Genomic DNA, 25,624 nt, shown 5'->3' with positions numbered 1-25,624 from the left:
GGTGGGGTGAGGAGAATGGTCGGAGTGGAGGAAGGGGGAGGGTCGAGGGTAAGGAGGCCGTAGGTGGAGGAGGTTGAAGACCTGTAAAAGTATTTCACCCCATAACATTTATAGTAAAAGACTTCATTTGCTTGCTCACGATCATCGTACAAAACTCTCTTCTATTTGTAATCACTGAGGCATAGCTCAAACATGCATTTTCCCTTTTTTTGGTTGAAATGTATGGATTTGAATATTTATTTTCATCATGTAGAAGTACTAATATCACTTAGCCTAGCTTCTATCTCAGTTAAGTTTTATTTGTTTCTTCCAAATTTTTTTTTCACCCATACATAATTTTTTTCCTGCATCCGCCACCGTGTGGGCCAAATGATTAGCCCCATTTTGTCCCGTCCCATGCCCAATCCTAGGTACTATATATGTAAAAATTTACTTGTACATAACTTATAACTTACATCACTTACTCAATTAACCACCATTTTTTTTATCTAATAAGAACAACAGACTCATTTTTAGCTACAAGACTATAGACACATAAAATTTAATAGAATAAAATATTCATTAAATGATTAAATTAACTATGTGCCCAACAAATTGCATACGTGGCTCGACAGTCGACAACGTTCCGAGAGGGACACGCGACAATAAGTAAATAAATAGTCGAGAATAAAATACCTTAATTCTGACTAAAATCAAGTATTAAAATTCTTCAACAATTCAGTGTCAATTAAAATAGATTGATCATCAAAATGGAAGTCGGACATTTAATTAAATTGGCAAAATTTCTTAATGGTCGTAATTAAATTAATTATTTAAATCTGATTGATTTAATTATGAAAATAACTATATTTAAATTAATTGAGTAATTATGATTGATTTAATTATACGATTAAGGAAATAAAGTTAATTCGGTGTCATAAATTCATTCCATATGTGGAGAAACATTGACACTATAAATACCCTCTCCAAAATCAAGAAAGATATTTCGGCCAAATAGAGGAGTAGAAAATGAGGAAGACTTGAGGCATAGACGGAGACGACGAAGAAACCGAAGAAATCATTCTAAAGCCCAGGAGCCTTCCAAACCCACGAAGAATCAACAAGCTGTCAAATAGTCGATTATTTCACAAGTTTCGAGCCTTGTAGTCAGCAAACACCTGAAGAATCAACAAGCTTGCCAAATAGCCGATTTGCTTCACCAAATCAAGCTCTGAAGTCGTCAAATTTAGAAGAATCAACAAACTCTCAAGTAGCCGATTCCTTCACCAAAGCAAGGTATGAAGTCGTCAAATTCTTAAAGAATCAACATGCTCCGAAATAGCCGATTTCTTCACCAACCTCAAGTCAAAAACTCATCAGACTCTCGAAGAGCCATCAAACTGCCAAATAGTCGGTCTCTTCACCAACTTTAGACGACACGGAGTACAAATCCCCATGCGGCATCGCTCGTGGCCCAAATCTTATCAACATCAAGCCTTAACGGCCATTGATCGACCTTCATCTCCAAGTCTGCAACAAACCAAAATCAAGTGCTTGAACAAGCTCATGAAGGGTCAACAAGCTCGTGGAGGGTACGTGTCGATCCATCTGCTATCAAAGCCGAAGAAAGTTCACCACGTGACACTGCTTGTGGTTCAAGTCCGACCAAGATCAAGTCTATACGACCCTTGGTCAACTTTCTTCTACAAGTCGTCAACAAGACGAGAAGTTCAAATTAAATCCATTTACTTCAAGATCAAGTGTTAGTCACCCTTGAATTAAATCATTGTCGGAGATTGAATCAGATGACATTTATGTAAAAGAATACCCATAGAGATTGTAACCCTCAAATTCATAAATAAATTATATTATTTTGTACACGCGTCTTTCTGTTATTTGTCACGGGATTTTCCATGTCTACATGGACATTGTCTGATATCCCACGTCCGACATGCGCAGTCTAGGGTGAAGTCGTACTACAAATTAAAATTATACTCAGTGAGGCAAATTCTCAATCTTCTCTAGTGACTCCAAATATTTAGTAACTTAGACCATAACCTAACCGGGCTAAAACCCACGTTAACTTGTGCAGTTACTTAGAATTGTTGATAACTTGTGCAGTTACTTAGAATTGTTGATAACTTGTGCAGTTACTTAGAATTGTTGATAACTTGTGCAGTTACTGCAGTATGCGTCATAAATATATACCTTCATTATCCCAATCATGTTTATATGAATATATGTCATCACTTTTAAGTCTTACTGACAGCTGCCAGCCCCTTCCTGATGATAAGGTTACATAGAAAAGCATGTCCTACAGACCTACACCAGCTACCTTGTATGCTTCTCACAGAAATGGCAGAAGTTGCTAATTTAGTATCAGCCAGAAATATTAAGCTTCCTTGTAAAACTCCTGCAAATCCCAAATCCTCCAAAGTGGTGTATTCTCAGAGTTTCACAATCCGAGCTTCTTCGAAAAGAAACGACTACTCTCTGGTAAACTACTTATCAACACCATCCTCATGTTGCCACTCCTAACAAATTAAAGTCTCCATCTTCTTCTCTTTCATCTTTTGTGATTGCCTTCATGCTTTCCTATGGTGCTGAACAAACTTGTTCTTCATTCTTGAATGTATATGTGTACCCAACACGTCCACGTTGCATATTTGTTCAAGTGTAAGATGGTCAATAACTCTATATACAACTGCTCTGATTGCCGTTCTAGATGGACTTGCGGACATTTGCTGAAATGCAGGAGCCGTTTCAACTGTACAAAGTCCACAAGTCCACCATAGAACGTACGGGATAGTAAGTCCAGTCATAGCCATGTTGCCTAGTCCGTTGCACTTTGCAGATGTGCAAATTTACCTAGTCAATGTTTTTGGCATCAATATATATGTATTTCAGTATTTATGAGCTTACAATATCTTATACTTGGGGTAAAACACAGATTAACAAAAAGAACAGTAGGCGCAGTGTGATCAGAATATCAACAGCAGATGGGAGATGGCATGGAAATTGGGGATGTGATTACCTTCTGTCCCTCCAAGACCTGCGTTTGGGAGATTTGATCGAAGATGATGATGGAACTACCAAGGATGCTCAAGTTTCAGTCAACCTCTCTGTCCACAAGGTCACTCCCATTACTATGACCATACTTGATCTATTTGCCACTTGTACAAATTATTCATACCAAAGAAATTAGAAGTACATGGTTTACAGAATTATTCTAATTCGAAGATTCACAACCTAGCTATATAGCAACAAAAGAAACAAAAGAGTACGTTAAAGTCATCAAGACTGTTCAGATTAATATAAATAAGATTGATTAGTTAGCTTGCAAGATATGCATCATCTTATAGATGGATTCAGACCACAAAAAAAAAAAAAATCTTCTAGATGGATTGAAATCCAACAACTAATTACAAATATGCAAATAGTGGGGGCAAAACTACTAGGCGATCTACTTCAGAACATTAATGCACCAATACATGAATGTAGACTACCATTGCATGTTTCTCTACGTACTAAGGCACTTGTGTATTGTTTAGCAGTACTATGCGACTATGCATATAATAATTAAGAGGATAGGTTACTGAAGTATTTGAAACTACAAACATTAATTTCCTAAACCTTCTCTTTGTTATCAGTTTGCGATGCAAATCCCAACTGAATAATGCAAATCTTCCTATCTAGCTTTAACCAATTCCATAAGAAGACAGTTAGAGTAGGAGTAAGGACATGCATTATAACTAAATTTCCCTTGTGTTCACCAGCATGCTAGTTTTGGCTTCTCTGTTGATGGAAGGATATTAACATCATTCACCAGAAAATGTAGCAACTGCTCTTCTCCATACCGCAGAAAGGTATTCTTGGCAATAGTTTCCGTAATGACCTGCAATTTTCTAATAGTTTCAATTCGAGTTGGTCATGAATTATCATCGATCTTTGACTCAAACTAGGATTTGACCCTAGTCACCATTATAGAACTTCATACTCTGCAGAACTAATCTTTTGTGATCGCGCAGATTGACACACAGTTTAATGTGTGGGTTCTGTCGTCAAGCAGAGACGACAACACGATGCAACTGCCTGAAATCGGTGGCGATGATCCATCATTAAGTTTCTAAACTTGTTCTCTTCATCTTCCACGCCAACAAATATAGTATCTTAACACAGCTGCTTCAACAGGTGATCTATGTGAAGCCTGGAAATGAAGCTGAACTTGATTCACTGGTACAAGACTCAATACGGCTCGCCACCTCCATAAAAGTTAGTGAAAACTATACTCAATGCCTACATGCTGCTATACTTCTTGAACACCAGTGTTGATGAATTGAGAAATCTTTTGCTTTGCAGGATACTTGTTCAGAGCTGTGTGAAAAATCATATCCAACTGTGCAGTGTAAGTATTCTTTTTCGCTCTTCCATCAGAAATTTACAAGAAATTTAAAACTAAGGAAGGCTATTTCCAATAATATGCAGTTATTGGTGGAGAAAGAAAGGCTTCGATTGATAAAAGATGGTCAAGACTCTTGGAGCTCAAGAATTTGCAATAACATCTGCTTTTAGAGATTACAAGTGCAGACAGTTGAAACAGAGGTTGGACTATATACATTGTTCATACCGGAAGAAATATATTCGATCCTCAGGTCATGCCATTGTACAAACTCAGCTATATATTATGAGAAATATAGAATGTATGCTAAATAAGCATTGTCTTCAGTAAAAGGTTTTATTTGGTTTCAATCTTCAGTAAAAGGTTACTCGATTAGATACTAGATAGTACCAGAAAACACTATGTCTGCCCATATAACAATCAAGATCATAAATCAGCAGCAGACCCAGCCACACGGCTCAACCAACAATCATTGAACAACTGACAGAAAAGCTCTAAGAAAACAAGAAGTTAAAATAAAAGGAGGAGGAAGATTTGATAACCTACAGTCCCAATCTGACATACAAAACAAGCAACATGACCAAGATGTTCAAGGTTAGATGCACATATTGTGCATATAACTTTGTGTATTCCATCATGCAGCTCTACAAGTCTACAACCCCGCCTTCCACAGAACTGGTAGAGACTTCTCTTCAGCTCCGTAATTCATGCTGGAATTCTTGCTACATTAATCTTGCCCAAATCATTCTCATCAAATCAGCAGTGGATAATTAAATTCAAGGTAATGAGCAAATCAGTATCTGCCTCCAGGAAAGTGACTGACCTTTGGAAAATTCAAAATCACCTTTCTAATCAGAGCTCAACTTTCCTCCTCAGACTGAACATCGAATCCAAGCTCAGGACCTGACCCTAACACAGGACGCGCAAGTCCAAACATCCTTTGGTTGGACAATTTATCCTACAAAAGTTGATGATACAGAATGACTTTTCAAACAGTATAAAAGTGAATAGAAGAATTTTCGGTAATTATACTACCAAACACTGTATTGGATGACTTCAGTCTTTTTGTCTTATCCTACCTGCCAAATATGGATTTTGCAGTTTATGTACAATCGAGACGATGCCATGTTGCACTAGTAGACCCCAATCTCGTACCTAAATTCCACTGTCATACTGGATTAAATTTACCAGCATTTGGTCTCTTGCCCTCTGGTCCTGTGTAGTAAGCACAATCCAAACTATCAAACTCCATGTCCATTACATGCTAGCAAAGCCATGACCTTTATATCAAGCAATGTAAATGTAATGGGAGAAAAGAAACAATAATGAAAAAGTTCAGAATCTCACCATAAAAATGCAGAGCCTAAGCATGTAGAATATCCAATATCGGTTAAGATTTGGTGCAAAGAAAGTGAAGTGAAAAGACATGCCAGTTTCCTGCAAGAGATTGAAGGAAACATGAGTGGAATTATACAAGTTGAATTGTATATATTGCTCTTATTTATTCATACACAGATTTGTTCAATATATAGTCTAACAACCACAAATTACTCTTTGATTTGCTCATTGAATCACGCCCATGATTCCTCTATCATGCACGTCCGTCATTCACGCTAACACTCCCCCTCAAGTTGGCGCATACATATCAACCATGCCAAACTTGTTAAGTGAGTCATAAAAGGCCTTTTTAGACACTCATTTTGTGAGCATATCGGCAAGTTGCTCTTTTGAAGGAACAAAAGCAAAACTAATGATCTTCGCGTCTAACTTCTCCTTTATAAAGTGACGATTAACCTCCACATGTTTTGTACGATCATGTTGCATATGATTATGTAAAATATCAATAGTTGCCTTGTTGTCACAGTACAGCTGCCTTGTTGTCATAGTACAGCTGCATAACACTCTTAGGCTTAATACCCAAATCTTGTAGCAAATTTCTAAGCTATAACAATTCGCACACTCCCTGAGCCATACATTTGTACTCTGCTTCAGCACTAGATCGAACTACCACTTTTTATTTCTTACTCTTCCATGCAACAAGATTACCCACAACAAAGGTAAAGTACCCTGATGTGGATCTCCGATCTGTAATATTTTCAGCCCAATTTGCATCTGTGAAGCCACAAACCTTAAAGATATTATTGTGATTAGTGAACATTACTCATCTCCCTAGAGCTGATTTCAAGTACCTCAAAATCTTTACAACAGCATCAATGTGGTCCACACTGGGATTATGCATGAACTGACTCACTACACTTACTGCATACACAATATCTGGTCTGGTATGTGATAAATAAATTAGGCGTCCAACTAACTAGCCTCTGATAACGAGATTTTTCAGTAGGCACTTGATCTGGATACTCTGCTAACTGATGGTTCTGCTCAATAGGAGTATCAATATGAGTGCAATCCAACATACATGTCTTTGTTAGTAGATCAAGGATGTACTTCCTCTGACACAGATAGATACCATCACTTCCCCAGCTATCTCAATGCCTAAGAAGTATTTGAGTGTACCTATGTCCTTTATCTCAAACTCTATAGCTAGCTATTTCTGTAATCTATCCACCTCAACAGTATCATTCCCAGTAACTACCATACCCTAAACATATATAATTAGGGCTGTTACATTCCCTTGTTGATGTTTGAGAAATAATGTGTGGTCTGAATTACTTTGCCTGAGCCAATTTTCCTCATGAATTGTGAGAATCTTCCAAACCAAGCACGAGGTGACTGTTTAAGACCATACAAACACTTTCTCAATCTGCATACAAAGTTACTTGGAGAAGCAGCCACATATCCAGGCGGAAGATCCATGTACACTTCATCTGTTAGTTCTCCATGAAAGAATGCATTTTTAACATCAAACTGCCTAAGTGGTCAGTTTAAGCTAGCAGCAAAAGAGAGCAATACCCGAATAGTGTTTATCTTTGCAACATGTGCAAATGTCTCATCATAGTCTATGACATATGTCTGAGTGAACCCCTTTGCTACTAGGCGTGCTTTATACCGGCTCATTGACCCACCTGGATTATGCTTTACTGTAAACATCCAACGACATCCCACAACCTTCTTGCCATATGGTGGAGATACAAGCTCCTAAGTATTGTTCTTTTGTAATGCTTCCATCTCTTCCTCCATTGCTTTCCTCCATTTTGGATCTCCCAATGCATCATGCACTTTGTTAGGTACTGATACAGTAGATATTTGATTCACAAATGACTCATATGACTTAGACAATTTTTTGGTAGATATAAAATTTGCCACAATATACTTAGCTTTAGCCTGAAGGGTAGGTTCATATTTTTTTGTTGGCTGACCCCGAGTGGACCTATTTGGCAAGACATATTGTCGACTATTAGCCTCAATAGTATTAGCCACAATAGAATGACTAACCTCATATGAGTGATCTTCTGTACTAGGAGAGCATTGGTTAGGTGTATAAATAACAGTACGGGAGACATGAGGGGCAGTTGTGTTATCATCTTCTGGTACCTGAATCTCCGGAGTGACTACACCGGAATCATCCGGTGGTGCCTGTGTAGCTGACACATTGGTAATCTCAACGGAACCTATCACCATATCTACTAGCTCATTAGTCTCCCCCTTTCCATGATACAACTCTTCAAGATATGAATTCTCCTCCTAAAGAGCAGTATCAGAAGAGGTAAAATAGCTCATGTCCTCAAAAAAGGTAACATCCATAGTGACATAGTACTTCCTGGTAGGTGGATGATAGCATCGGTACCCTTTCTGATGTCCTCCGTACCCAACAAACACACATTTAACTGCCCGGACATTCAACTTAGACCTCTGATGTTGTGGAAGATGGACAAAAGCAACACAACCCGAAAACACATGCAGGAAGATTATGAAAAGAGGGTAATGAGACATGAGATGCAAGCACCTCATAAGGAACTTTCTCCTGAAGGACACGAGATGGAAGACGATTAATGAGTTGGGCGGAAGTGATGACAACATCACCCCAAAGGTATTTAGGCATATGTGCACAAAAAAGAATACACCGAGCCATATCAAGTAAATGACGATTTTTCCTTTCAGAAACCCCATTTGCTCAGGTGTGTAAGACACGTTATTTAATGAATAATTCTGTGTGTGTTAAAGAACTCCTGAAAGACATGATTTACATATTCCCCCCCCCAATTATCAGAATAAAGAACTCTAATTGTAGCATTATATTGTGTTTGGACAGAGGTATAGAAGGCGTGAAAAGCTGGAAAAACCTCATCTTTAGTTTTAAGAAGAACGATCCAGGAAAGACGTGTGCAATCATCAATAAATGACATATAATACCGCATTCCTGATACAGTAGACTCTTTGGAGGGTCTTGAAACATCAGAATGAATTAATTCAAAATGAAAAATACTTTTAGTAGAAGTACTAGTGAAATAAGTAGATCGATGACTCTTACCCAAAACACATATCTCACAACGTAAAAAATACTCATTTACACTACTAAACAAAGTAGACATGGATTTTTTCATAACACTAGAAGATGGATGCCTTAAGCAACGATGTCATAACCAAACTTCACTTAGCTTGTCAGAAGTGGAGAGTAAAGCGGTCTGAGACTCTCCCCCTGGTTTCTCCCCTGCATATGTCAAATCCAGATGAAACAACCGGCCTCTCAGATACCCCCGACCAATTAACCATCCGGTGAGAAGATCCTGAAATATCACATACATAGGAAAAAAAGACACAGAACACTTAGCGTTAGTATTCAATTGGGAAACAAATATCAAATGATGAGATAAAACAAGTATATAGAGCACATTGTGAAGCTCTATTGTGGGAATAATACGAATGAACCCTTTCCCTAACATGGGGAATGCCTCACCATTAGCATTAGTAACATAGGGTACTGGTGGAGGGGACAATACAGTAAAATAAGATTTGTCATAAGTCATATGATCAGACGCACCAGAATCAATAATGCATGTATCAAAACTAACAAAGTTATAAATATTGAAAGTCATACCAATTTTACCACGACTAGCTATGGAGGCGGTAGGTGTGGCTCTTCCTGCTGTATGATGATCATGTCCAACCACACCATAGATATCTGGTTCATGAATTAATTGAATAGTTGATTTCGCATTTGGACGATAATTAGGCCTCTTAGGCCTAAGATGTGGATACAACTTTCAACAGGTCACACGAGCATGGTTAGTATCATGACAATAAGAGTAAGGTGTAATAACCCTAAATTTCAAACAACATTTGAGTGGATTTGAATTCTTTAAAAATTGTGGAATTTAATTAGAATTGATGTGATGGGTTACGACGATAGGAAACGAGTAACGGATACGTTATCGTAACGTTTAATTCGAAAAACGTTACGTTTCCGAACGTTTATATCGACTTTTAATCCGTTGCTCGATTTCGAAAACTTTCTTCACGAAAGTTGTAGAGCTCGTTGATACGAGTTCGTGGATATGTGACGCGTTCGAAACGGACATCGTACGTAAAAGTTATTCACGTCGGAAGTTAGTTTCCGATTTGGAAACTAGTATAAAAAGGAAATTTTTGTAACTAGGGTTTCCATAACAGGAAACCCTTTTCTTTTCCGCCGCATTCTCTCTCTCTCTCTCTCTCTCTCTCTCTCTTCCTCTCTCCTTCTCCTCGATCCCTCTCCCTCTCACTCTCGGCCTCACCACCGATCTCCCTTCACAGGGAGACGTGATCGTCACCACCTAGCTGGGAAGCACCGCGCCGCTCCCCTCTCCAACCCCTGAGCTTGCGGCGCTCAACCTCACCGCCGAGAGCATCACTCTTTCCCCGAGCTCCTTCGCCGACACCATCCTCCTCTTGCCTCCGGAGCCTCCACGATAAGGGTTGAACCCCGATTCACCTCCACACGGCCTCACCCCCACTCGCATCGACTGCGTCGGCCTCCCTAACGTCATCACCGACGAATCGAAACCTCCATTTGAGCTAGGTATGATTGTTGATTTGATGTGTGTGTGCTTGTATGGTGATTTGGGGGTGATTGGGAGGATTTGGATTCGAATTGGGGAAGAATCGGCAGTGAAGGAGGGTGGGAGATACCGCCGCCTCTAGGCGGCGCGTGAGGGTGCTAGGGGTAGCCTAGGGGTAGTTGGAGGCCGTAGGAAGGAAGAGGGGGAGGAGGGGGAGAATTTAGGCTCGGCGGTGGCATCACACGCGCCTTGGTTGGCGTCGGCGCGTGGGCCCCACGCGCGGCCGGCCGGAGGTGGCGCGTGTGCCACACGCGCCGCCGGGTGAGGCGGTGTAATAAGTTTGGACTGAAGGGGTATTTTGGTAATTTACTGTGTAACGGTAAAAGTAAATGTAAATTTTATTTACTACGGTAAATGTAATTAATTTTTACCTTCGGTAAAATGTAATTATAAATTACTTTCAGTAAATGTAAAAAGTAATTTGTAAAAGGGTAATTTAGTAAATTTTATTTACCGAGTAGTATTTACATTTAAATCGTACGTATACGTACAGAAATACGTATTAATATTTATACGTACAGAAATACGTATTAATATTTATACGTACAGAAATACGTATTAATACTTATACGTACAGAAATACGTATTAATATTTATACGTACAGAAATACGTATTAATACTTATACGTACAGAAATACGTATTAATATTTATACGTACAGAAATACGTATTAATTTTTATACGTACAGAATTACTTATATGCTATTTATACGTACAGAAATACGTATAAATCGTATATTTGTACAGTAACCGTGAATAGTGAACAGTGAACAGTAACTTCGTATAAACCAAAATTGCTGAACAGTAACCGTATATTACTGTTTTGGCATTTAAAGGTTTACGAAACGATTCTAAATTCTTTTCTTATTCTTTTAAGGTGATCGTTAAATCGAGGAAAGGAATTAGCATCGCGAATTGTGGAATTACGCTCAAGTCAATAAGGTGAGTAAAATCTCACTGAATTTACGAATCTACCCTCGTGGTGATTCGACATTTTGGCAAGTGTGTTTATCAAATGAATTATAACATGTATATAATTTAGTGGACTACATATATATAGTATAATGGTAATAGGTACATAATATATATATAGTTCATTAAATTACGTACTGTTATTAATGCATTAAAAATAGTCATTTCGGTGACGGAAAATTGAGCATGAGTATGTGAGAATATTGTACGTAATTCTTCAGGTGTTTATGAAATATGACATGTATAGGATATAATGGACTATGTATATATTGTATAAATGGTAATAAATACGAATATATATAGTTTGCTATATAATATACTGTTATGATTTTTATTGTGGTGATATCGTGAAAGTTTTAAAACGTACAATATGATGAGTGATTATTGTACATGATTTTATCACGGAGAATGTTAAAAAAAAATTGTGATTTGTCTTCGGACGTGATGTGTGGTACAATATGATGTGTGATTATTGTACGTGATTTTTAACATTGAGATTGTTAAAATGTGAATTGTCTTCGGACCTGATTTTTGGCACAATATGATGTGAGATTATTGTGCGCGTTTGGCAAGTCGGAACCTAGCCTTTGGCCGGGCGAAAGTTACGATACAGTTAGAGCTCTAGTCTGTCTGCCTTAGTACTGCATGCGAGGTAACGGGTGGTTATCTGCTCATGGGTACTCGGTGTATTTTGGATGTTGGGTAGCGGGTGGCTATCCAATATCAACGGTGTATTACGAGAGGGGTAACAGATGTGTACCAGCGTTCTTGGTACCCGTATTATAAATGCATTGGGTAACCAGAAGGGTTACTTAATTTCCTCATGAGCTTTTTATTTCATATTTCTTGGGTCAACCAGATGGGCTGACCATTGGCTCATGGGGGCATTTATATTTGTTGTTTTGTGATCTTTCGTATATATTGATATGCGAACTGTATTGTGATTTTACTCATACGAGCTATAAGCTTACCGGGTTTGTGTTTACAATCCCGGTGCACCAATTCGATGGTGTAGGGGATAATTCTGCAGGTGCTGATTAGTGGAGGTTGAGTGACGACTACAGAGGCTCGGAGTCGTTCGGATCCTACTTGTGGTGAGATTTTAGCATGGATTCGTGTGTGAGGATTGTGTAGTTTCATTTGTGAGATTTGTGAGTGATTTGTGAGAATTATTACATTTCCATTTGTGTATGGATTATAAATTGGGTTGTAATAATTGGTTGTCTGAGTTGTATTGAGAACTCAGAATTGATCCGCTGTTACACTTAAATGATTTCGATTTATTTGAGATTATTTGTGTTTAACGACTTTAGAATTTTGAGTTTTTAGGCTCGCAATTTTGGGGTCGTTACATAAGGAGGGCGGGGCTGATTCCCGAAGCCTCGTGGTGGATATTGTTGATGAAGTGGAGCTGAAGTTGCTTGCGGAAGGGGTGGTGCTGGAGATTTAGCATGAACAGTAAGGCTGGAAAAGACAGCCGGTGCTTGATGAAGACTCTCTTGTTGAGATTCATCCTTACAGATATATGTAAAATCAGTGATTATGCTAAAGGGTTCGGTCTTTCTAAGCAATTCGTCTTTCGCACTGTCATGCTTTGCATCAAGACCTTTCAAGAAATGGTGAACTCGTTCAAGCTCCTTTTTCTTGTGGCACCAAATAATATCCTCCTAATTTTTTTTATCATGGAAGGACTTTTCACATCAATCTCAGTCCAAATATTTTTCAGTTTGGTGAAATAGTGCGCCACCAGTTGCCCATCCTGTTGTATTGCCAAAGCTATGCACATTAACTCATGAACCTGTATGAAATCAGAGTCATTAGTATATAAGCCTTCCAGTGTCTCCCATATTGCCTACGCAGTGGCACATGCCTCCACTAGATCAATTATCTCGTCATTCATAGCTTTCCACAAGATGGACATGACAAGACCATCGTCGTCGTCCCATTTAGTGTAGGCAACAACATCATCATGACTAGGAACCTTAGTGACTCCGGTGACATGTCCTATCTTGTGCATGCCTCGAAGATGAGCCGCCATAATTTTCTTCCATTTACGGAAATTGGTCCCATTGAGTTTGGCGCCCCCAAATGAACCACTGTCAGAACTCTTGACAAATACTTCAAATTTCGGAACATCAGTGATCTGAGAACTCTCTCCTTCGTGTATAGAACCCATTGAAAAACAATTTAAAAAATCAGGAATTATGCAGAAAAAACACAAAAAACTGATAAGAATATGTCTTAGGTGCACTTGCACTGTTGGTGAACCTCCACTGATATCCAAGGCTGTAGAATTTGGGCCGGGCCAACTCGGGTTGAATCTGGGTCGGGCCGGGCCGGGTCGAATATGGGCCAGGTCGGGTCGGGTCGAATCGTGGCCGGGCTGGGTCGGGCGGTGCGGAGAGTAACCGGAAGAGCCGAAAAAATGGGTCGGAGAGGGGCAGCGGCGTCAGAGGGCCGTATGTCGGGAATGATGGCGTTGGAGAGGAGTGATGGCGACGTCGGAGGGCAGTGGCAACACCAGAGGGGCAGCGGTGACGTCAGAGGAGTGCTACGGCGACTTCGGAGGGTAGCGGCAATGCGGAGGAGTGACGGCAACATCGTAGGGCAGGTGGTGACGTCGAGGTCGCAGGAAGACTGGCGGAGGGCAGTGGCGATGTCGACGCGCAAAACCGGAAAGAGGAGGGTAGTGGCGACGTCGACTGTGGACAGAAATGGTTTACGACGACGTTGGAAGACAGCGGAAATCATCGGAGGAGTGACGGCGACACGAAGACGGTCGGGGGGAAGCGGCGACGTAGACGCGTAGACTAGAGCCGGACGGGAGGAGGTGGAGGGCAGCGGCGACCGGCTGTGAAGAAAAAAAGAAACTCAGAAAAAAACAGAGCAAGAAAGAAAAAAGAAAAAATTGGCTTTGATACCAAATTGAATTAATACAAGTTGAATTGTATATATTGCTCTTATTTATTCATACACAGATTTGTTCTATATTTAGTCTAACAACCACAAATTACTCCTTGATTTGCTCTTGAATCACGCCTTTGATTCCTCCGTCATTCACGCTAACAACATGTTGACTAATCAAGATAAATTCAATAGAACTACTATCAAGATAACATACATCATGTACAAATAGGTTAAAATCTATAAAATCAAACTTAACGCAAGTAAAACAAAAGGATGGCTGGCAAAGATAAATATATCAAGTATTACATGATGATGAGTGAAGCACATCTGCATTCCGAGTTGATATCTTTCTGCCGAATACTAAACCACCGACAGAAAACCATGTCATGATTTTGATGAAGAAAGCATGAGTAGCTTAATCAATCGCACTACTCAGTTAGACAACAGGAGCAAATAATTCTATGAAATTTCTCTGACCCCAAAAGAATTCCAGACATTTTATAATTGCTTCCTTATAGACAATGTGCAAAGGTGTTCTACATATATGGACTACTCAAGTTTATTCAGGAATCTGAGGAGATATGAACCAAGATAGTGACAATGAAGTGACTAGTAACAGAAATGAGAGTTTGAAAAAAAAAATAGAGAGAAAAATTTAAACAAGTATCAACAAGCAAGTGAAATTATATTATACAAAAAAGCAGATGAAACCTCAATATCTGATACTGTTTGTCGGTCCCAAATAAGCAATTTGGGCAATATTCACCTCGATAATTTAATAACCTTGATTATAATAATACCTTTTGCATTGGAATAAAAGAAAAGAAGTATGCAGTTCCCCGTCAAAGTTCTGGGAATAGATTTGATCACTAATCTAGAGGCACAATAAGATGCTAAATTACCTGAGCGTTGATTTCGCGTGTTTCCAACAAATGCTTCAGACCTTCAACAGAAGCATTATAATTGTTCAACACCATACTTTTGCAGTAACTATGTTGTTAAGCAACAAGCTCACATACTTGAACAACAATAAAATAAGCATATGAAGGGTTACCATACCATCTTTATAATGCTACAGATGTTCAAGCGTGTAACAGGTCCTCAACCATCATAGTACCAATTGCAGTTGTCTGGCTTGAAGTTCGATTATAAAGGCGTTTGACAGTATTCTATTGCAAGCCATAACTTGTACTCTAGGGTATAACTGTCCACACTCCAGAGCTTTGGACAAAGAAAATCATGACAAGTTGCTAGTCAGCCAACTGGTAGTCTAAGGCTGTGTTTGGTACAGCTCAGCTTATAAAAAAAAGTTGATTTATGCTGATTTTTGAAAATAAGTGGCTGATGAGTGAAGTAGCTGACTGTTTGATAAACTGACTTATATAAGTGACTGTTAGTGGAAGAAGTCATACCAGAGCTTTGTTAAACTCAAACGGGCTTATGCTTTAATTTTTCAAATGACAATTTTGGACTTGTAAGATAAATGAATTTATTGTAAAATGTTTCATATTATTAATATTGGATGGTTTTAAAATTTATTAATTTGATATATTCTTAACATTACAAGTTGATTTTGATCATGTAACTACATAATAATCCGTTTGTGTACTTTGATCTTGCCACAAGAGTTTTGGGACTCATGTTATACATATGAGAGAGAGATATTCAGAAATTTTACAAACTTGCATTGATTATATTCTTATCCACAATGAAGAATATAAGAATACATATATGATATTCTCTTTTAGCTTTCAAATACATAAATGATATTGATTCAAGATTAGTATATATTTTCAATACATAAATGTAAATATGAATCTGGACATAATCATTGGTCTCAAACTAAAATACAACCACTTCTGCTATATACATTTGTAACACCAGAGGTTGCAAGTGTCATTTCTTTCCCAACACATAAAATACAAAATATTCATTGTCCTTGATTGCAAAATGCAAATTGAGAAGCCAATTCATATGCTCACTAAATATTAAAACAAAAACCACAAACATTTTAACAAAAAGAAGATCAGTGAAATATTAAGTTTCAAAACACAACCATCAGGCTGACCCAGGATCTGAGCATAAACATCAGTGAATGTTCCCCCTCTGTCAATGCAAAATTTGAGCTTGTTGGCATCGACACTCCCCATTTCTATGGTAACAGCTCAGAGTTGAAATGTTCTTGTTACAGAAATTGCAGTATGTGACAAAAGAAACAATCAATTTCCATTAAGAACTTCATCATGCAATGAATCAAAATAATTGATTAAGATCAACAGATATTCTGCAATCATCCTCCCTGTAAGAAAATTATAAATAAATAGAAAAATCACAAATGATTAGTTCCTCGATGCAGCTCCATTATTGTGTTATTCTACTAGATATGAGCCAAAAGAAGCACTAGTATGATAGAAACTCAATCTGTAAAAAAAAGTAGCTCACGTCTGCCCTTTTCCCTTCAATAATTTCACAGATCTGCTTGATGCTTTTACTAGCACCGAATTCGTCATGATAGCAAATCACCAAATCAGTACTGTGATGCTCTCAAGATCTCTGATACAGAAGAAAAAACTGATACAAAAGAAAAAAAAGATTATTCTTGGTACTACAAAAGGCCAACTCAATGCAAGAAGTTCAAACATGATGCAACTTTAGCCTTGCTCAAAGCAAGCAATGTATAATTTCAGGCTTTGATTTCGCTAGCTACAGACACACACATTTCAAAGATATGCTAAATAAGAGTACAAGCATTCAAGCACCCTCTTACACAATATGCAAAGACTTTCTTTTTACACGGCAGTCATATGTGTGATTCCAAAAGGTTAACACTGCAGCAGTAAAAGTGCCACAGTTCAACTAACCCAATGTATACTACCATGTCAAGCTATTTTGTCCTAACCAGAAACAAAACATAAATGTACCAAGCACTCAAGTTCCAATACCTTTCAATAACCCAACTTTTCACCTATACAACCATATCCACCACTGAGAGCAAGCTACTAACTTTCACAATCACATTATCAGTTGTAGTTCAGAAATCTCCTCAAGCAGTTAAAAGAAAATATTTGCAACCCTGAAAAATAAAGAGCTAGTAAAACTATTGAAGTTCTTTACCAGAGTTCACTTTGGTAACCATGCCCAAACATCACTACCCCAACTAATCTCGATTTCAAATACTAAACAGGTCATATAGGAAACCATAACAGTATGCGATCAAGCTGCAAGCATTATTATTTAATCAGGCTAAACATGTCATATAGGAAATCATTAAAGCAAGCAATCATGCTTAAATAACCAACAAGCAATATTCAATTAAGCTACAAACATTATTATTCACTCAAGTCAAACTTTTTTACATGCAAACAAAACTCCATCACGCAACAACTAATACTCAAGCCAAAAACATTAGTCCAAGCAAATAAATACTCATTCAAGTGAATTCCCAGCAAGAAGGCAAGCAACACTCACTCAAGCAAGAAACATTAGTGCAAGCATATAAATACTCACTTACATGTTCTTTAAACTTATGATAACTGGGTAATCAATCATTCCATATCTAATCACATAGAACCAACCTGATTGTCAACTAGTCTACTGAGTATGATTTTCCCATACCATATTTAATCAAGCACTTCACTTGTCCAATTCAAAACATAATAATCGGTTCATATCTAATGTTTCCATCAGATTCATACATGAGCATATAATCCAACAGGAAATAAAATCAAATTTTCAAACCCTGAGTCAAAGAAAATGAATAAACAAGAACAACCCACTATCAAAGACACCATATCAATACATGATCAACTATCAGAAGCTTAGAATCAAAAACGCACCGGTGGTTGTTTGGATGCAGACGCCGGAAATCGACGAGTGCTCCGGTCAAAGGTTGCGCAATTGCGTAATAGAAACAACAATAGTTCGATGAGTGATCGGAGAAGAGAGAAGAGAGAAATCTGGAAATGTGAGAGGGAGGTCTATACCAAACAAGATCTGATCGGGTCGGCCGGACTATCAGTTCCTGGTATGGATCTAATTCCGGTGGGATTTCGGATCCTCGATTCCGGCAAATGCGTCGTCAGAGCGGCGGATCACAGAGGTGAACGATAGAGAAATACAGAGAGAGATGCTTGGTTATGGCTTCAGAGTTTCATCACATACGACTCTAGTGGAGGAAGAGAAAGAGTTTCGAGATTGGTACATCATGTAATTCTATCACGTTGCTGAGGGTACCCAAAGGAATTTTGAAAATTTCATTTAAGTTTCGCTACAGTATACCGCGTGTAAGCTCGGCTTCTGCTTCTAAAAGGGTGTGGGGAGCAGTTTCTGCTTATATGAATAAAAACCCATAGCTTTTGGAAGTTGGAAGGGAGAAGCCAAGTTACCAAACATGATGGGGAGCTTAGCTTATAATCACCAGAGGTGATAAGCCCTACCAAACGCAGCCTAACTAATTTTAATCATATACAGTTCTATATTTCAGTACTTTCTGTTTCTGGACTTCTAAATAAAGCATTGCAGCTGAGAGATTGTGTGATAGCCAAAAAAAAAAAAGTTCAAGGAAACACAATTCAAGACATGGCAAGCACTAGTTTGACTAGATGAATTACATCATATGTCCAATTCTACTAAATTCAAAGAAACGCTATAAACTTTTAAATATTACATCAACAACCAGGTGAGTTAGAGACAAAAGTACAAGCAAACAAATTGTTGCTATTTGAACAGAAAAAAAAAGGTAAATAGAACCTAAGATTTAGACAGTTAGTTATAGCCCATTATGGTTCAATGCAACACATTTGAAAAGATAATTAATATTACAGTATGGAGAAGTCACTTCTAGACTAAGGACATGTTGAGAGAGATGTGAGAAGATTGAAATCATACATCGATGTTAAACATACACACATTCCTGTTATCAATTGGATATTTGGATGTACTCAACTAAGACTTGCGGATCAACAATACCAGCATTTCCAACTTGCAAATTAATGGTGAACAACATAGATAAATAAACAGTGAACACCTACAATTAATACAGTCATAAGCTATGTCTAATAGTTCAATCTGATAGGTTAAGAAATATCTTTAAAAGCAATGAAAGAGTAAATACCTGCAGGTGCACGCACGATATCTGGTGCCTCGCTAAAGGTAATGGAAGCATCATTCTTTCAAATAATTGCTTTGCATCAAGCAGAAACCCCTCTCTTACAAAGGGCATCAATCAATGTAGCATATGTGATTTCTGAGGGTACCAAATTAATTCTTTCTAACGAATCAAACAGCCGAAATGCATCAACAAGATGAACTTGACGGCACAATCCATTCATAACAGAATTATAAGTGATAATATTCAGAGTGATTCCCTCAGTTTTAGCGACACCACAGAGATCTAGCGCCTCACTAATATATCCTCCCTTGCAAAGGCCATCAACCATGAGCGCATAAATCAAATGCATCCAGAATAGGAACACTATCTTCAGCCTCCATAAAAAGCTGATATGCAACCAAAGGTTTACCCTTCATCATAAGTGTCTTAAAAAGAGAAACAGGCAAAGTAATGGCTGTAGTTCTGCCCGTGATCTTTTCTAAAAACCAGAGAGCATCATTGGCATCCTTCAGGCACATGTGGTAAGCAAGAATCTGGCTTACTTTAGGTTCAACTAGTCCGTATTCTTTAATAAAGATACTTAAAAGAGGGAGAGTTAGCCACTCTTTTCCATCATTTATTAACCCTTCCAAGATTAGATAGTAAATGTTTCTTGTAGCCACCGACCCTTCCTCCTCATCACTGCATACACTTCAAATGCAGACTTATGAAACCCTCTCTTGCACAAGAAACTGATCACACCATTGCTGATAACAGCATACATACCTGGCCTCAAATTTCTCACTCTGTGAACCAAGTTTAGAACTCTAGTTGCACTTGTTTGTTTACAAGTTGCCTTTGAAAGCATTTTGGAGATACCTTCATCCAAAGTCAAGCTCTTCTGATCAAGTTCAATAAACACCTCTGTGGCCATATCAGCCATTCCCTGCTTGCACAGCCAATTTATAATACAATTATAACACGCAACTGAGGAAAGTGGTGTCACTCTAAAGTCATCAAATATCTCTAATCCGTCATCAATTCTACCAATTTTACAGTATACATCAATCATTGTACAGTATGTAATGGAATATGCAGTCAAACCCTCTCTGGCATTCCCTTGTACAGTGTGTAAGCATCCTCAATTGCCCCCACCATGAATAGTGCTTTAATAAGTATATTACACATAACAACATCTATATACACTCCAGCTTCCTCCAATCTCCTCTGGGTTTCTAACATCCCAGATATATCTTCTTCCTCAATATACCCACGTAGCAACGTACTATATGTAATGGTATCTCCAGATACGCCCCTTGAGATCTTCTCAGCCTCAGCAGTCCTCCCAAATTTGCATAATCCATTAATTACCGTATTAAATGTAACAATGCTTGGGTGTATCCCCTTCTTTTCCATTTCATCTAGCAGACGGAAAACACCATCAAGATCACCTTTCATGCAAAATCCGTTAATTAAAGTTGCATACATAAATTCATCAACTTCAATTTCCAAATCTTCAACCAGCTTCAAAATAGCACATGCTTCCTCCAATTTTCCTTTCTTGCAAAATCCCAACATGATGGCAGTATAAGTGATCAAACTGGGTTCTAACCCACCTTGCCTCATCTTCTCCAAAAGACCACTTGCCTTTTCTACATCTCCAAGCTTCGAAAACCCATCTATGAGTATATTATAGCTAACTGCATCCGGTCTAATGCCTTTATCTACAATCAGTCTCTTCTTCTGAAACACCTCCATTAGCATCCCTTCTGAAATATAACCACAAATCCAACTACTATTTAAAACAACATCAAACTCCAATCCTTCTCCATTTTATAAACTAAATCACAAACCTCACTAACTCTTCCTACTCTACAAAGAGCACCAACAAGTGCTGTATACACCACAACATTAGGCTGCAAAGCTCCAGCCTTTACTGCATTCTCAAAAAACCCAAAAGCATGTTCTGGCTTCCCAATCTTACAAAACCCAGAAATCACAGAACTACAAACAAAATTGTCAAATGGGTAATTGATTCTAGCATCTTTCATCAACTCCACAACCTCAATTGCCTTGCTCATATCCCATATAGAGCTAAATCTATAAATTAACGAACAAAAAGTGAAAGAAGAAGGATACATCTATATATTTACTCAAGCAATCTCTTAAAACCAATGTTTTCATATGGGAAAGCGAAAACAAAGGCGACATGGTTAAGCCTCACAAGGTGAGAGCATCGGCGTGTAAAAGCGATCGCCTTAAATCGTATTTCCAACAAATATTAATTTAATTAAAAAAATATATTAGTTTTAAACAACATTATACACATATAAATGATTTTTTTTTCACTATAATAGAGGATGTACTCTAAGTATCAAAGCAGCCCAACCAAAAGTTTATATGCACCTAGCTTATAGCCAAACAGATGGTTTATATGCATCTAGCTTATAGCCAAACAGATGATCGAAGGCATTGGTTAATTATGCACATGTTCATGATTCCTATTTATATCAATTAAGAAGGTATGGTGAATGACTAAGTTCTGATGTTATATAAGAATAGCTAGTCATTCAGAGACAGACAGAAATGACTTATACAATTCAAAATCATTGTATAATCTTGGTAGAATTTGGTGTGACTCAGAGCTCAGATATTGATAATTATGAATATATTTCTTCATATTGTATAAAAATTAAAAAGTGAGCGAGCATCTCATTGCAATTGTAGTACAGTGTATATTCCAGGCAGCCGGCCAAGAAGTGCCATGATCAGTTAGAGTTAAACGGATTTAAAGGCATGCTCATTGAAGAAAAAGCTAGCAGATTCATGGAACTATTGCCGAACGATTGGACCGAGGATTTTTTAACAGCCAGCCCGATGTTTAGTTCCCCAAAGCTCATTTTATTCACCTAGATTTAGGTGCTAGTGACCATTTAACACTTCACTTTGATTTGTTGGGGCAAAGATTGAGTTCGATACCGTAGTTCAAACCTAGGCTAAACAACAGTATTAATATGCTACCACTTTGATTTGCTTTTATCATATCATATCTGAAACTCAATTGATTAGTAAAGAAGTTGCGCGCGAGTAGTAGTAACACATCGATTTTGTTGTATCTAGAAAAGGAATGATTTGGTGATTAGATTTTTTGTACCAATCAGAAGAAGTGATTTCCTATTCCTAGTTCTGCACCATTTCTGTAAGATGGTGTAGCTGCCATCAGTAAACTTGAAATGCTATATTTTTAAATCATCAGGTACTTGGTTTTAACAGAAAGTTCATTCAATTTCTCTAATGACCAGTATCCATGGGATCCAAAATGGACCTTAATTGCTGCAAAAAAAAAAGAGAGAGACTTAAATCAGAGGATGCCAAAACGACGTCGTTTTGGCCCCCATAAAAAAAAATTTACATCGTCTTCTTCGTGTCACTCCGCTTCTCCTCCGCTCGCTCCGTCGCTCCGATAGTTGCTTTTCCATCGCCTCCTGGGTTTGAACCTGCGGGGCTTTTCTCCGTTGCTCTACCCGAAGCCGCACTGGCGACGCCTCGACGTCGCATCTAAAAACATTGCTTAAAACCAACAAAGCTTTATCTGGGTCTTTCCGGCGATGCCTCGGCGTCGTATATAAAAACATTGCTTAAAACCAACAAAGCTTTATCTGGGTCTTTCTTGTTGATACAGAGACCTTGAATGAGAGTGTACCACAATCATATATAATAGATGAGTTTGTTATATTTCATTCAAGTTCATATCTGCCAAGCGAGTCATAAAATACTTTTTTCGAAAAGACATTTAGTTAATATATCTGTCAGCTGGTTTTCTGGCATCAAGTTTTTCTTTTATGAAGTGACAATCAACTTCGACATGTTTAGTGCGATCATTTTATACCAAATTATGTGTAATATCAATTGTTGCCCGATGGTCACAATACAATTTCATGGTAGTGTTTGGTTTGACACCTAAATCACATAACAGGTTTCTCAGCCATAGTAACTCACACAAACCATGAGCCATATCTCTATACTCAGCTTTCGCAATAGACCATGCCACCACCTTTTGTTTCTTGCTTTTCCATGTAACCAGATTACCTCCCACAAAGGTAAAGTAACATGATGTCGATCTTCTGTCTGTGATACTTTCAGCCCAATCTGCATCTGTGAAGCCACAAACTTCAAAAACATTGTTGTGTTTAAAAAACATCACTCCTCTTCCTGGAACTTATTTCAAGTACCTTAAAATTCTCACAACAATATTCATGTGATCCTCACTCAGATTATGCATGAATGACTTGTCACACTTATTCCATACGCAACATCTGGTCTGATATAAGTCAAGTATATCAAGCGCCCAACTAATCTCTGATAATGAGCTCGATCGGTAGGAACTTGATCTGGATATTCTGCTAAACGATGATTTTGCTCAATAGAGGTGTCAACAGATGTGCAGTCCAACATACATGTCTCTGCTAGTAGATCAAGGATGTACTTCATCTGACACAGATAGATACCCTCACTCCCCCTGGCTACCTCACTGCCCAAGAAGTACTTGAGTGTACCTAGATCCTTCATATCAAACTTTGTGGCTAGTTGCTTCTGTAATCTATCAATCTCAACAGTTTCATTACCAGTAACTATCATATCATCAACATATATAATTAGGGCTGTTACCCCTTGTTGGTGTTTGAGAAACAATGTGTGATCTGAGTTATTTTGTTTGTAGCTAATCTTCCTCATGAATTGTGAAAACCTTCCAAACCAAGCACGAGGTGATTGTTTAAGACCATACAAAGATTTTCTCAATCTGGATATGAAGTTACCTGGAGAACCAGCTACATATCCTGGCAAAAGATCCATATACACTTCCTCTGTAAGTTCTCCATGAAGAAATGCATTATTGACATCAAACTGTCTAAGTGGCAAGTTTAAGTTAGCAGCAAAAGAAAGCAATACCCGGATAGTGTTCATCTTTGCAACAGGTGCAAATGTCTCATCATAGTCTATGCTATATGTCTGGGTGAATCCCTTTGCTACTAGGCATGCTTTATACCGACTTACTGACCCATCTGAATTATGCTTCACTGTAAAAACCCAAAAACATCCCACTGTTCCGGGAGAATTATTATTCTACCCTTTTGTGTGTCTTAGCCTAATAGGTTTCCTATTAGGAGATAGATTAGCATCTCCATAATAGATTAAGACTCCGAATCCTACGGGATTGTGGTTTTCTAATGCCTATTTATAGGCCCCCATATCATTCAATAATACACAATTATTTCATCCTGAAACACGTTATCAACATGTTGCCCTAAAACCCTGAATTTTTAGAGCCCTAGAAATTTTTTCTCTTCTCCGCCCCCGACCGCCGTCGTCTCCGGCCTCCGGCATCTTCCCGTCGGCGTTCCTCGTCGGCGCAACCCCCGCTCGCGACACCTGCAGCCCCCGAATCGTAGCCCCTGCAGGCCCTGCTCACGACCCCTGCAGCCCCGCTCGCGACCCCTGGAGCCCCTGCATCCTGCACTGCTGCCCTGCAGCCCCTGCGACCCCCCTGCTGCCCCTTCACGCAGTCCCGTAGCACCGCAGGGTCTCCTCCGCATTCTCTCCGCAAAAATATCTTTTTGCCCCGCAAGACCCCGCATCAGAGGATTCAAAATTGCTCCTCCCGCATATATACGCAAGGAACGCGAACTGCACAAGCAAACTCTTCGCTCAAGAGAAGCTACTCCCGTCTTCTCGACCATTTTGGGCCTTTAAACTATTTATCTTTTTTCCTTTTTCTTTTCCTATTGCTTATTAAATCGTTTATTTGCACGTTTTCATTTTCTAACTATGTTTCACGTGATTGCATAGGAAAAGTGATCACTCGTCGTACTATGGTGATGACATTCATGCCGAGATGGACGATACTTTTGTCATCTACATATGATTTTGATCGTATCATCCCAAGATTTTTATGTCATCGGACGAAGATCGAAAAAGGAATTCAACAAGCAACTTCATGCATGACGATCGATTTGCAGAGCAATTTACTTATATGCGGTATATTTGGCAGACCAACAAGTATGTTTTTCTTAAAGTTGCTGCTTTTGAAGATATATATATATAAATTATCGGGCGCTATTAGCCTTTTTCATGTCTTCTTTTTCGGCCTTTCTTATAACGCCGATGAGACCAAAGAGGGATATGATTCCCCTCTTGGTCGACGTTTTTCGTGTGACGGTCCTGGGGGAGTCACATTATTATTTAAAAAAGAAGATATCGATTTCGTGTGGTCGCCTGAGT

The 25,624-nt window shown here is 38.5% G+C and overlaps 2 protein-coding genes across 2 annotated transcripts; one reads left to right on the top strand and one right to left on the bottom strand.

Moving 5' to 3' along the window:
• Positions 1-2,319: 2,319 nt before the first annotated feature.
• On the top strand, positions 2,320-4,698 carry LOC126791650 (large ribosomal RNA subunit accumulation protein YCED homolog 2, chloroplastic). The gene is made up of 7 exons (XM_050518125.1): positions 2,320-2,475; positions 2,930-3,112; positions 3,756-3,845; positions 4,008-4,097; positions 4,171-4,251; positions 4,339-4,384; positions 4,465-4,698. Exons 1-7 carry the CDS (start codon positions 2,320-2,322, stop codon positions 4,536-4,538), a joined length of 720 nt encoding a protein of 239 aa, XP_050374082.1. The 3' UTR covers positions 4,539-4,698.
• Positions 4,699-19,174: 14,476 nt separating this feature from the next.
• LOC126792077 (pentatricopeptide repeat-containing protein At5g57250, mitochondrial) lies at positions 19,175-24,199 on the bottom strand. Its single transcript, XM_050518574.1, is given in 12 exon segments — positions 19,175-19,282; positions 19,370-19,468; positions 19,470-19,703; positions 19,705-20,039; positions 20,042-20,452; positions 20,455-21,174; positions 21,177-21,486; positions 22,889-22,903; positions 22,979-23,049; positions 23,351-23,500; positions 23,854-23,976; positions 24,163-24,199. Coding segments are annotated over 12 exon segments (2,613 nt in total).
• Positions 24,200-25,624: the final 1,425 nt, after the last annotated feature.

This window comes from Argentina anserina, chromosome 4 (assembly GCF_933775445.1).
Source record: "Argentina anserina chromosome 4, drPotAnse1.1, whole genome shotgun sequence".
Taxonomy (NCBI): domain Eukaryota; kingdom Viridiplantae; phylum Streptophyta; class Magnoliopsida; order Rosales; family Rosaceae; genus Argentina; species Argentina anserina.
Note: the sequence above shows the minus strand (reverse complement) of the source record. Positions and strands in the feature narration are given on the sequence as shown.